At 37.0% G+C, this 12,351-nt stretch overlaps 1 protein-coding gene across 1 annotated transcript; it reads left to right on the plus strand.

Annotated features, from left to right (window-relative positions):
* The first annotated feature begins 855 nt into the window (after nucleotides 1–855).
* Nucleotides 856–11,955, plus strand: LOC129947947 (leucine-rich repeat-containing protein 59). Its single transcript, XM_056058722.1, has 5 exons — nucleotides 856–1,240; nucleotides 10,906–10,965; nucleotides 11,028–11,194; nucleotides 11,253–11,352; nucleotides 11,423–11,955. Exons 1-5 carry the CDS (start codon nucleotides 1,136–1,138, stop codon nucleotides 11,906–11,908), a joined length of 918 nt encoding a protein of 305 aa, XP_055914697.1. The 5' UTR covers nucleotides 856–1,135; the 3' UTR covers nucleotides 11,909–11,955.
* The last annotated feature ends 396 nt before the right edge of the window (nucleotides 11,956–12,351 follow it).

Genomic DNA, 12,351 nt, shown 5'->3' on the forward strand with positions numbered 1-12,351 from the left:
TCATTAGAGTCAGTTTTTCAGAAAGTTTGGTGTTCGTCAGTTTAAGTGTTTGAATTTCAGCTGACAATGCTACGATGTCAGATTTTGTTGCAATGTCTTGATTTTCTCGGTTAGACAGTCATTAAAGATTTGTTTTAGATCAGGAATTGAAAGTTTTCATCAACATCAACGGTGTTTGTCATTGAGCTTGCAACGAATCTTTTGCTATTGGATTCTACTTCCGGCGATGTTTCAGATAACCCTCTTTTGCGGTACATAAAAATAATTTGTATTCCGGTACTTGGCATTTTTTTCGTTTTAACTTTAAAATAACTGCTTACCTTGGGAAAATACTGGTGATTTAGAATGATTTTTCAGTTTGTTCTCGAAGACAAAAATAAATAAATTCAACTTTAATTTAGATTTTTTAAATACAATCGGGAACTAACAAAACTTCACTTCTTTCACTTTTGACAATTCAAATGTCATTCATTTTCACAATTCCATCTCGAATCCCTTTACATATTTTCCAAACATAAGAAAAATATATATAAAAAAGCCTTAAAAAGTTCTATTGAACACGTCAAATGTGTTTAAAATATCCATAGTAAAAAATGCCAAAGAATAAATTCGCTTATTTTTGTAAGGTGTACATAGATATGTGATATTTGATAGAAACTCCAATAACCAATCCTAAGACATTCTTGGATATACCCAAAGTGTAGTTCCAGTCTTTGAGTTATGGATCCTAAATATGCACATAGCCTAAAAATATATGCAACTACAATTCAATACTTTTTTTTATTCACGAAAAGTGTCTACTCTGAAACGAGAACACGAATACGTGTTTATTCAGTTGTACCAACTGCAAAATCCTAAAAACAGAAGCATACTTTCTGCGATAAACAAACAAATCCTTGACCTTCAATTTTATTTTTTCCTCATTAAAAAGGACAAAAGAAAATAATAAACTCAAACTCCACTCCAACTGCATAGTGCATCTCCCATCTGGATTTGTTATTCTCTAGTTCAAGTTTAACATCGCATACTTCCTTATTTATTTATTAAACTTTTTTATTTTAACTTCCTCCTCTCTTATCTTCCTCTACTTCTCCTCTGTGTTTTATACAAAAATCAATTAAAAACGAAAATCAAAATGCCAAAAGTTGAAAAAATCAAAGTTAATGTAAAAGACCGAGTTGAGGACAATGCGATCGATTTAAGTCTGTCTGAGCTCACAGAAGTTCCTGTTCGAGAAATTGTAAGTTTCATTATAAATTGAAAATGAAAAAACTAAGTGTTTAAATATTGTACGAAAAAAAGGTTTAGAAATTATACCCGGTGATTTATGCTCGAAGGGCTAATCCGTCTGCGAAAGGTAGGAATTGTTTTTTTGGTGACCGGTAGGTAGCAATGCTAATAAAACGCCTCCACAGTAATAATTCTATAGAATGATATGGATTATGGTTACATCTTTCTATAAACTATTGCAAGGAAGGGTTTTTTGCCTAACCTATAATACAGATAACTGAATTGTTTTGCATCTATATTGTTATTAGGTGTCCACCCTTATTCATCCCCAAAACATTTTATTGATTCATCTTTGTTAAGGTGAACTTTTAAAGGAGTCGGTTTACTAATCTCGATGAAGTCATAAGCCACATTCAGTTTAAGTTATACTAAAGTAAATGAGCTATAAGAGTTGCTAGTTGAAATTGTGAAATGTAGTCAATGGAGCTTCGGTTCAAGTGATAGCTTAAGCCAACTTTGGAATATTTTTTTATCATTTGAAATTCAACTTTTAAGGTCAGCTCAACCTTTAAGTTTTGCTTTCTTATTTTGTGTACCGTGGTGGACAAATAAATAGCATAAAACATAAATCTTGAAAACGTGTTGAATCAAAGGATTTTGTAAGAACGTCTGCAAGTTGGTCCTTTGTTCGAACAGACTTGATTTCAATCAGTCCATTTTGAATGTGATCTCGAATAAGGTGGTGTTTTAAATATATATGTTTAGATCGTTTGCTCTTAATTTGTAGCCATTGCAATACATCCTTTATTGTCTTCGTAAATTATTGCAGGTTCCATGTTAATTTGCTTAAAGTTTTATAATATGCCTCGGATCCAAATGGCTTCAGATGTAGCAGCACTAAGGGCCATATACTCTGCTTCACTTGAAGAAGTTGCAACAGTAGTTTGCTTTTTGCTAAACCATATCACAGTACATCCATAAGCTTTAAATGTATATCCAGATACTGATTTTCTATCAATTACATCACTTCCCCAGTCAGCATCAGCATAGCATATCCAATCAAAGGATTAGGACTTCTTACTTCGAAAACAAGTTTTTTTCTTTTTAGTCCCTTTTTAAAATCTCAATTCGTTTGAGAGCTTGTCAGTGAATTTCTGATGGGTTTTGTTGGTATCTTCGCATGTATCCAACTGGAAAACATATATCCGGTCTAACGCACATCATAATATACATTAAGCTTCCAGGCAATTCTCTGTAGGGCTTGCCAAGTGCAATTTCAGTTATTGTCTTTTTAAGTTGTAGTCCCTTTTCCAGCCATTTTAAACTTGCTTAAATCTTTTTCAATGCTGGATACTTGCGATAAATGTATTTCGTTTTCATGAACATCAATCTTAATTCCAAGAAAATATTGAAGATTCCCGCAGTCTGACATCTTGAATGTCTTTTCCAAATTTTTCTTTAATTGTTCTATTTGTCTTAAGCTTTTTCCAGCAATGATTAAATCATCAAAATACAGAATAAGTATGATGATGTCATCTTCTTCTTGTCCCATCTTGGTGTACAAACAATAGTCGTGATTGGATCTTTTAAATCCCAATTGAAGAAGAAAATCGTTTAATTTTTTGTTCCAACATCGGGTTGCTTGCTTTAAGCCGTAGATGGATTTGAGTAAGCGACAAACATTTCCATCTGCTTCGGAAACCCCTTCTGGAACAGCCATATTCAGTTCTTCCTTCAACTCACTATGTAAAAATGCAGTCTTTACATCTAATTGGTGGAATATCAGGTCCAACAGCTTCGCAACGGGTGAGTAGGTTTTGTCATAATCAATTCCAGCCTTTTGTAAATATCCCTTCACTACGAGTCTAGCCTTATATCTTGTCGGCTCACCGTTCTCGTTAACTTTAATTTGAAAGATCCATTTCGGTTTCAAAATCTTCGCATTCTTCGATTTTCTGACCACTTGCCAAAACTTTGTTTTCGTTCATTGAAGAGAGTTCGTCTTCAATAGCCTTATACCATTTTGCAGCATCAGAGCAGAAATTGATTCACCAAAAGTATTCGGAATACCTGTTAAAAAATTCATCCGCAGAAGTAGCTCTATAACTCATGTAATAATCATCAAACTTACTTGGAGGTCGGCGCTCCCGTTCGCTGCGCCTTACAGTAGCCTCGCCTTGAAGATCACTGTTGTAATTTTGCGAAGGGAGCGCAGCTGCACCATTGCTGCAAGTATGATGAGTTATGGTAACATCACCAGAGTCTTCAACAGTTTCATCTTCAGTAATTGTCAGATCTTCATCACACAAGTCATCAACTAGTTGATCTTCTATTTCATCTTGGTTATAATCAGAACCGACGAGTATTTCAGATGACTCTTCCCCTTCTTGCTCGTCGTTGCTGACTATAACAAATCCATTTTTATTTTTTTTTCTTAGTTGATATTTTATACTTGAACGGAAAGTCAGTTTCGTCAAATTTAACATCTCCTGCAGAAAACAATTTTTGAGTTTCCATATTCAAAAGTTTGTATCCATTCGGTACATAGCCAACCCTAACTGACTTACGACTTTCTGAGTCTAGCTTCTTTCTCTGCTGACTAGGTATCCACGCATAAGGTTTGCAACCAAAAATATGGAGTTTTTCAAAATCAGGTTTTGTAGCATACCACATCTCCAGAGTCTTAGACTAAGTAGGTATTCTATTTACCAGGTATATGCCAGTTAGAGCCGCCTCACCCCACATTCGTTTTTGCATTTTAGATTCTAGTAGCATTGTTCTTATTTTTTCGATTAGTGTTCTCTTAAACTCCATTTTGTTGTGGCGAGTAAGCAATAGTATGTTCAACTTGAATCCCAAACTTTTTGTAACATAACTTTTGTTCCCTTGAACAATTCTCTCGTCCTTGGTCTACAGTAAGCTTCGATATGGATTTTCCAAACATCGACCTTTTTATTACATAAGTCATGGCAAAATGTGTGAAGTCATCAATGAAAGACACAAAGTATCTTGAACCATCCCAAGCAGCTTTATCAATCAGAATGAATTCTTTCTAGAACTCTTGTTGGTCTTTTCCGAACACCTTTGAACGGATGACGACGCTGTTTACCTTCTATGCAGACATCGCAAAAATCAATGTCATCCAATGAAGTCATTTTGAGTCCTTTTATCATGTTTTCGCTTGCAATTTTTGTGAAGGCTCCTTGTCCAATATGATCCAAAAGCCTATGCCACAACTTGATTTCTTCTGTTTTGCATAGATAAGCTGAATGTCCCTGTCTTTCGATTTCGACTTCATTTAAATTTCCTTGCAAGTAAGCTTCTGCAATCACTAGTCCATTTTTAACTATTATAGCTTTGTTTTTGAAGAATTGGACATCAACTCCAACACTAGTTAGTATTCTTACAGAAAGTAAGTTGTCCTTCCGTTCTGGCAAGTATAACACGTCTCTTATAATGACATCTCCATTCTTGTTTCTTTTCCGTTTAAAGATCCTGAGCTTTTTGCACCAATTTTTCTTTGACAGATGATCACTAGCTCCAGAGTCTAATTTGAACTTAATTTATGTACCAAGATCTTTCATTCCTCTTGATTGGTTACGATCTGACATCAAACAGATGCCTTTCGTGTTTTTGTTGGATCTTTGATTCGGCCCAATGGCAGTCTCCCTTGGACTATCTTGTAACACTTAAAGCAATTACCTTAAAAATTCAAGGTTTTCTTTGTTCGGCGTTCCTCTCGCCTCTTCTGCTCATAGAGCTCACGAGCAGCTCTCGTCCTTTTATGCAGCGCCGCTTTGCGTGCCTGTTGTTTGGCTGCATTTGCCTGCCGACATTCCTCATAAAACCAGGGGATCCTTGTTGGTGGCTGCTTGAAACTCAGCACATCAGAGGCGGCTTCTCTGATTGCATCTTGGCAATGTTGCTATGAGCCTGAATCCATTGTCGGAAGTGTTGTCGTGCAGGCTGTTTTTCCCGATTATTCCACCAAAGATGTCTTCCCTTCCTAGCTTGGCATTAAAATCGCCCAGGACTGTTTTAATATCGTAGCTAGGACATTGCTCATATGTTTTGTCTAAGAGCTCGAAGAACATATCTTTGGTGTTGTCGTCTTTCTCTTCTGTGGGGGCGTGCGCGCATATCAGGCTAATGTTGCCAAATTTAGCCTTGATGCGTATGGTTATGAGGCGCTCATTGATGCACCTATAGCTCAAGACTTCTTGCCTAAGTCTCCAAATAAGCGCTGTTGGGTTTCGTGGTAGCAGTCACCATAGCAAATATCGCAGTTTTTCATCCTCTTTTTGCCCGGCCCATACCATCGTATTTCCTGAATGGTGGTGATGTCTGCCTTACAGCAGAACAGTCTATTGCCACCGCTAATTTTTCGGCCGCACGTGGTCTGTTAAGGGGCCTAACATTCCACGTGCATATCCGAAGTTCGTTGTCCTTAATTCGTTTGCGTAGTTTGTCAACAGTAAATCCGTCTGTATCCGAGGCTTGTTGGTGCTTCGCAGCTATTACCTTTTTAAGTGGCCAGGAAGTCACCACGACGGCACAACCCCTAACCCAAGGTAGGCGCATATTGAAAAAGCTCGCTCATTATGGAAAGGCAATATTATTCAAAGTATGTATTTAACCTCAACGACAGAAACTATTTCACCAGCGAATATAACAATTCTATCATTGGATCCAACTTAAGGCCTCATCGTAACGAGGTTATGGATCTTTGTAATCAGCATGAGATAGTATGTATTACCCTTCCTAGGCGCTTCTCCAATGCTGACGGAAATAAGGCGAGTTCACTTTGAAAAAAGCTTTCTGCAAGTTAAAGAGATTATGAACTATCTGAATGGTGCGAACTGATGCGCCTTTATAAATTTTCTAAAGAAGCGATAATATACAGAGGCCGCATGATCGATGAACAATTTTGATTCAACCAATAACAGGCATAAGAATCCTTTTACCGAATAATTTTTGTTTTGATTTAACTAATCTAAAAGTCATTTAAAAACAATTTTAAATATATATTGAAAATCCTCTGAAATTTTGTTCTAATTTGGATTAAATTCATTGGAATTCAATAAAATTACGTAAAATATTTTGATTTCACTAATCTAAAAGTCCTAAACATTTGTTTTGACTAAACTAAAAATTAGTTACAAGGTGGCGCTACCGTCCGGGGCGGACCTGGGCCTCAACCAACAAGCGTCTCCAGCCAGCTCGGTCCCTGGCTAGCTGTCTCCAGTTTCGCACGCCAAGTTGGTTGAGGTCCTCTCCCACCTGGGTGCGCCACCTGAGTCGCGGTCTTCCTCTACTGCGCCGTCCCTCGGGATTGGATTCGAAGACCTTCCGGGCTGGAGCGTTGATGTCCATCCGCTCTACATGACCTAGCCATCTAAGCCGTTGGACTTTAATTCTGCTAACTAGGTCAGTGTCGCTGTACAGCCCGTACAGTTCGTCGTTATATCTTCTCCTCCATTCTCCATCTATGCGTACGGGACCAAAAATCACCCGAAGAATTTTTCTCTCGAAGCAGCCTAAGACGCTTTCATCTTTCTTTGACAGGGTCCAGGCCTCAGCGCAATAAATGAGAACCGGGATGATGAGTGTCTTATAGATGGTGATTTTACATGCTCGAGAGAGGACTTTACTTCTCAATTGCCTTCTAAGTCCAAAGAATTGATTTCAGCGCTGGTGTCGTTGTCTGCATTAATAGCGGTGCCTAGGTAGACAAAGTCCTTAACTACCTCAAAATTATAGCTGTCCATGGTGATGTTTTGTCCAAGACGTCGTTGTTCAGTGTCTTTTTTTGATGAAACATATACTTGGTCTTGCCCTCATTGACCACTTAACCCATCTTTTTCTATGCTCAAAAACGCTCCACTGACATCACGCTTTGATCTTCCAATTATGTCAATATCATCTGCGTATCCGAGTAATTGAATGGACCTTTGGAAGATTGTGCCTCTAGTGTTGACGGTTGAAGAACGATGTTGAAGAAGTCGCATGACAGTGCATCGCCTTGTCTAAAACCTTTTTTGACATCAAATGCATCGGTAAGATTTTTTCCAACCTTGATAGAGCAGCGTGCATTCTCCATCGTCATTCTGCACAAACGGATAAGTTTGACAGGGATGCCAAAACTAGACATTGCTCTGTAGAGTTCTTCCCTATAGATGCTGTCATACGCGGCTTTTAAATCGATAAAGAGATGATGGGGATCGATTTGAAGTTCCTGGGTGTTTTCCAAGATCTGCCGTAGTGTGAAAATTTGGTCGATAGTGGAGTTCCCTGGTCTTAAGCCACACTGATAAGGACCTATCAGGTTGTTGACGAACGGCTTCAGACGTTCACATAATACGGCAGAAAGAATCTTATATGCAATGTAAAGGAGACTAATGCCTCTGTAGTTGGCGCAATTTAAAGGGTCTTCTTTCTTATGTACCGGGCACAATATGCTGAGATTCCACTCATCGGGCATGCTTTCCTCCGACCATATTTTGCAGATGAGTTGGTGCATGCTCCCTACCAAGTCATCGCCTGCTGCTTTGAATAGTTCGGTGGTGATGCCGTCAGCCCCAGCAGCTTTGTTTGACTTCAGTTTAGATATAGCTATCTTCACTTCGTCAAGGTCAGGTAGGCGGAATTGTTGATCTGTGTCGCCAAGGTTGAGTGGTTCTATCTCCCTTACAGCGGAATTCGGTTCGTCATCGCCGTTATATAATTTGGAGAAGTGGTCTTTCCATATTCCCGACATAGATTGCGGTTCTACTACGATGTTCCCCTGATCGTCTTTACAGGCTTCGGTTCGTGGTTGGTGACATTGGGAGGTTTTTTTTTACATTTTGTTAAAATTTATGAACTTCATTCCTGTTGTGACATCCTTCTATCTCCTCGATCCCGCGCTTCTCATGCTCTCTTTTTTTTCATCTAAGAAGCCGGTGTTACTCTCTCCTCTTCTGCTCGTAGAACTCGCGAGCAGCTTTGGTTCTTTTGTGCACCACCGTTTTGCCTGCTGTTTCGCTGCGTGCACTTACCGTCATTCGTCGTCAAACCAGGGGGTTTCGCTGTGGCGGCCGTGTGAAACCTAGCATTTCAGAAGCGGCATTTCTGATGGCTGCAAGGCATTGTTGACCCTGGTTTTCAATGCTTAATGCAAGCAGCATAGGACTCCTTAAGAGCTTATTAGAGACTCGATCGGAAAAGGACATGGCAGTCTCTTGCAATAGTAGCAGTCTAACGTCGAATCTTCTCACAGTACTTCCTTGTTTTGGTTGGATCGCGATATCCGTAACCGTACCTTGGCTACATCGAGGTAGTGGTCCGAGTCAATGTTGGCCCCTCGGAATATTCGGATATCCTATATACTGGAGAATTGTCGTACGTCGACCGCAATGTGGTCAATCTGGTTGACGGTTGATTGATCAGGAGATATCCATGTCCCCTTGTGGATATTGAGATGTGTGAACTGCGTACTAGCTAACAGACCGTCTCGCCCCGCAGCGAAATCGACCAGCCTGAATCCGTTGTCGGAGGTGGTGTCGTGCAGGCTGTATCTCCCGATTATGCCACCAAATATGTATTCTCCTCCTAGCTTGGCATTAAAATCTCCTAAGACAATTTTAATGTCATAGCCAGGGCACTGCTCATATGTCTTGTCCAAGAGCTCGAAGAATATGTCTTTGGTGTCTTCATCTTTCTCCTCTGTTGGGGCATGCGCGCATATTAGGCTTATGTTGGCGAATTTAGCCTTGATGCGCTCGCTCACACTGTTGAAACTCAAAACTTTTTGCCTGAGCCTAGTTCCAACAACAAATCCACACACTCTCTCGTTTGCTGCCCCCAACAACTTTCCACTGGGGTTGGAACCCAATCTCCAGTTCAGGTACTCGGCACCCGTTGTTCACCGCGGGGAGGTGAGAGTAGGAGTTGATAGACAGAGGTGGGTTTTGAGAAAAACCTTTGGACGCTTGTGTCCTCTTGAACTAAAAGTTCTTAAAATTAAAAAAAAAAATTAAATGAAATGTCTATTTCGATTTAACTAATCTAAAAGTCCTTATTCCATTTCAATTTGTTTCTTATTGTAATTTGAAATGAAAATTAAAAAATAATAATAATATGTTGAATTACTTTATTACAAAATGTAAATAATAAAGCCCCTCAGGCAGACGACAGTCCATGTCATGTCTTAAACATTTATTCAGAAGTTGATTGTAAACACATAATAAAGAATATCTATCTATCTATCTAGAAAAGGAATTAAAAAAATATTTGAGTAACTTGCAATTTATTTGAACACAACATGGAAATAATTGTGTTTTTGTATTTTTACATGTGTAAAACCTTTAAATAAATCGTAGTTTTTTTTTTGAATTTATAAGCTTTATTGTAAATAAGATATTTAATCTTAAATGTGAGCTCATCGTGAGTAAATCAAATACTGAAATGCACATAGTTTCCATATTTCGAACAACAACGACTTAATTGAATTTTTTAGTGTAGAATAATTAAAAACCATACAAATGTTGCACTTTAAGTTATGTGTCATATGTTAATCTAAATCTAAAAAAAAACCAAAAGTTTTTTAGCTTCTTTTTAGGTATTGAGTTTCTTTTAAAAAATTAACACTGTATGAAAAATTTGTAGATACTAGAATTAAAATAATATCCTCGTTTAAGACTTCCTCAAATGTTTTTGAAGCAAGCTTGGTAAAAGACAAGTGAAACAATTTGATACAATTGATCCTTCTTTTCATTCTCCACATACTTTCTAGGTGTTAGAAAGCGATATCTTAAATTTACCTGAGAATTTTTCGTTTGAAAATTTGATCTTGAAACATTTCGATAGGGCCAATAATGGAGTGGGAGAGATATGTGATCTAAGTAATATTAAATGTCCCTAGGGCTCTTCTCCAAATTAGTTTCTAATTCTTATGAGGATTTATGAAAATTCAATGCGAACTTTGACGAAGAAAAACTAAAAATATATGACGGGAAAGAGGTCTGCGATATACTGAAAGGCCTCCACTTGCTTGCTACAGAAAAAAAAGGAAATATGAATGTTTCATTAACAAATACTTTTCTCTTTTTGTTACCGATGTACGACCTGTTAATTTGAAAAAGTTCAATGGTAAAAATGGTTGATCTTCAGCTCGACTAAATTGTTGGTTTTGAAGTCTCATTTATCGCATACAAATAAAAACTCGACGAGTTATATCACAACATTTATTCTTCACTACTTTTAGCGATTCAACATTTTTATAGCATATAGCATGTTTATGCTTGACCTCTGCTAAGAATTGAACCAAGCTTATGATGAGCTTCTGATCGTAGTTTCACGCTTGCTATAAGCTTACTACTCTCTGAAAATTCTGAAGTGTAAACAAACCTCTCAATCAATCATTCTTTGTTTAAAGTACTTGCTTTTTTTCTTTTGGCTGAAATACGTATCCGACCGGATCAGAAATTTCACCACACATATTTGTATTGTACAATAAATTCTATTCCATCACGATCTATTACCGATGTAGACTAAAATTCAACAAAGTAAAGTTTTTTTTCCATAACTTTGTAAGTCAGGTGACTTAAAAGTCCAAAAAGGTTTAAGCACAAGTTTTTTCAAGTCTTATTAGTCTTAAAACTCATTTTCTAAAACATATTTCCATTTTTATTATAGGCTACATTTAAACGGGTTACAATTGTGGATCTCTCGAACAATAAATTGATGTCCTTAGGGGTAAATATTTTTAAAAAAATTGTATGATTCTTAAAGATTTCTAAATGAAATGATTATTGCAGAAAAACTTTTCAATTCTCACAAACATAACAAGACTTGATTTGAGCAGGAATCAAATAAAATTTCTACCAGAGGATTTTGGAAACCTTAGAAATCTTCGACACTTGGATTTATACAACAATAAATTAGAACATTTGCCATTAAGTTTTGGCAGCTTACATAAGCTAAGGTAAGATTTTCTTTGAAGATATAATATTAAACGAGATTTTTATGATGCTTTTTTGTAGCTATTTAGATTTGAAAGGAAATCCCTTAACCCCGGCATTGGCTAAAGTAGTTGGATTGTGTTTAACAGCCAAAGAATGCAATACCTCTGCTAGAAATACGGTAACTTTCAATACAAAGCGGTTTCGTATAGTGTGCAATAAAAATTAATAAAACGCCTATCTTCTTCTAGGTTAAATGTATGGCACGAATGCAAGAAGAAGTAGAAAAAGCCAAAGAAAAACTCCAACAAGAATATGAAGCCCAACTTGAAGCTATCCAAGACCTAACCAATATCGAAACAGAAGCTCAAAAATCAAAAAAAGCTAAAAAGGCTAAAAACAAATCAAAAAAGACTAGAAGTGAAAATGCTTCACCAAAGCCAAATCTCAACTTGAAGTTGACCAAATCAAAAGCCGACGGAAATTCCACCTTAGGCTGTGCAACTAAGCGCAAATCAAGTACTGCTCTTAAGACGATATTCACATTTTTTATGCTTCTAGCCATCAACATATTTATAATATACATTATAATGTTTAAGAATCCAGAAATAGCTGAGAAATTAGTCGAATTTATTCCCCATCAGTATCGTGATTGGATACTCACCAAATCTGAATACTTTCGTTTGCGTGTCTCGGATTGGATTCAGGTCATCCGTACACCTCCAGGGCACAACTGACATTTAATGTTCTTAAAACCTCCATCAACTCAGTAAAAATATATCAATATACTAAACTGAGTTAAGAAAAAGCAACATCCAAAGGAAAAGGTCATTATTATGCATAAAAGACCGATTTATAAAATAAATTAAAATGCGATAAATAGAAACAATTTGCTGCCACCACATCATCAATAACATCAATATCAACAACACCAACAACATCAACATCATCAACAACATCAACATCAACTCGTCCATATACTAACAAACTACCTTCAATTATAACTTTAGACAATTCTGACACATTAAAGTTCCGTAAAATAGTACATAATACAGTTTATCACTTGCAATAGACCAGTTAATACAAGTTAATACAGTTTAATCATTCTTTACAAAGAGTTCTTTTATCAGTGTTATTCAGTCAAAGTAATTTACGATTATACTTATAACGAAACATAAAA

Source organism: Eupeodes corollae, chromosome 2, assembly GCF_945859685.1.
Source record: "Eupeodes corollae chromosome 2, idEupCoro1.1, whole genome shotgun sequence".
NCBI lineage: Eukaryota > Metazoa > Arthropoda > Insecta > Diptera > Syrphidae > Eupeodes > Eupeodes corollae.

What these genes read in the sequence shown, in the direction of transcription:
- LOC129947947 (XM_056058722.1), top strand. Translation starts at nt 1,136, where the DNA reads ATGCCAAAAGTTGAAAAAATCAAAGTTAATGTAAAAGACCGAGTTGAG. An exon ending in AAGTTCCTGTTCGAGAAATT is followed by an intron (nt 1,241 to 10,905) that starts GTAAGTTTCATT and finishes TTTTTATTATAG; the next exon opens with GCTACATTTAAACGGGTTAC. An exon ending in ATACCTCTGCTAGAAATACG is followed by an intron (nt 11,353 to 11,422) that starts GTAACTTTCAAT and finishes ATCTTCTTCTAG; the next exon opens with GTTAAATGTATGGCACGAAT.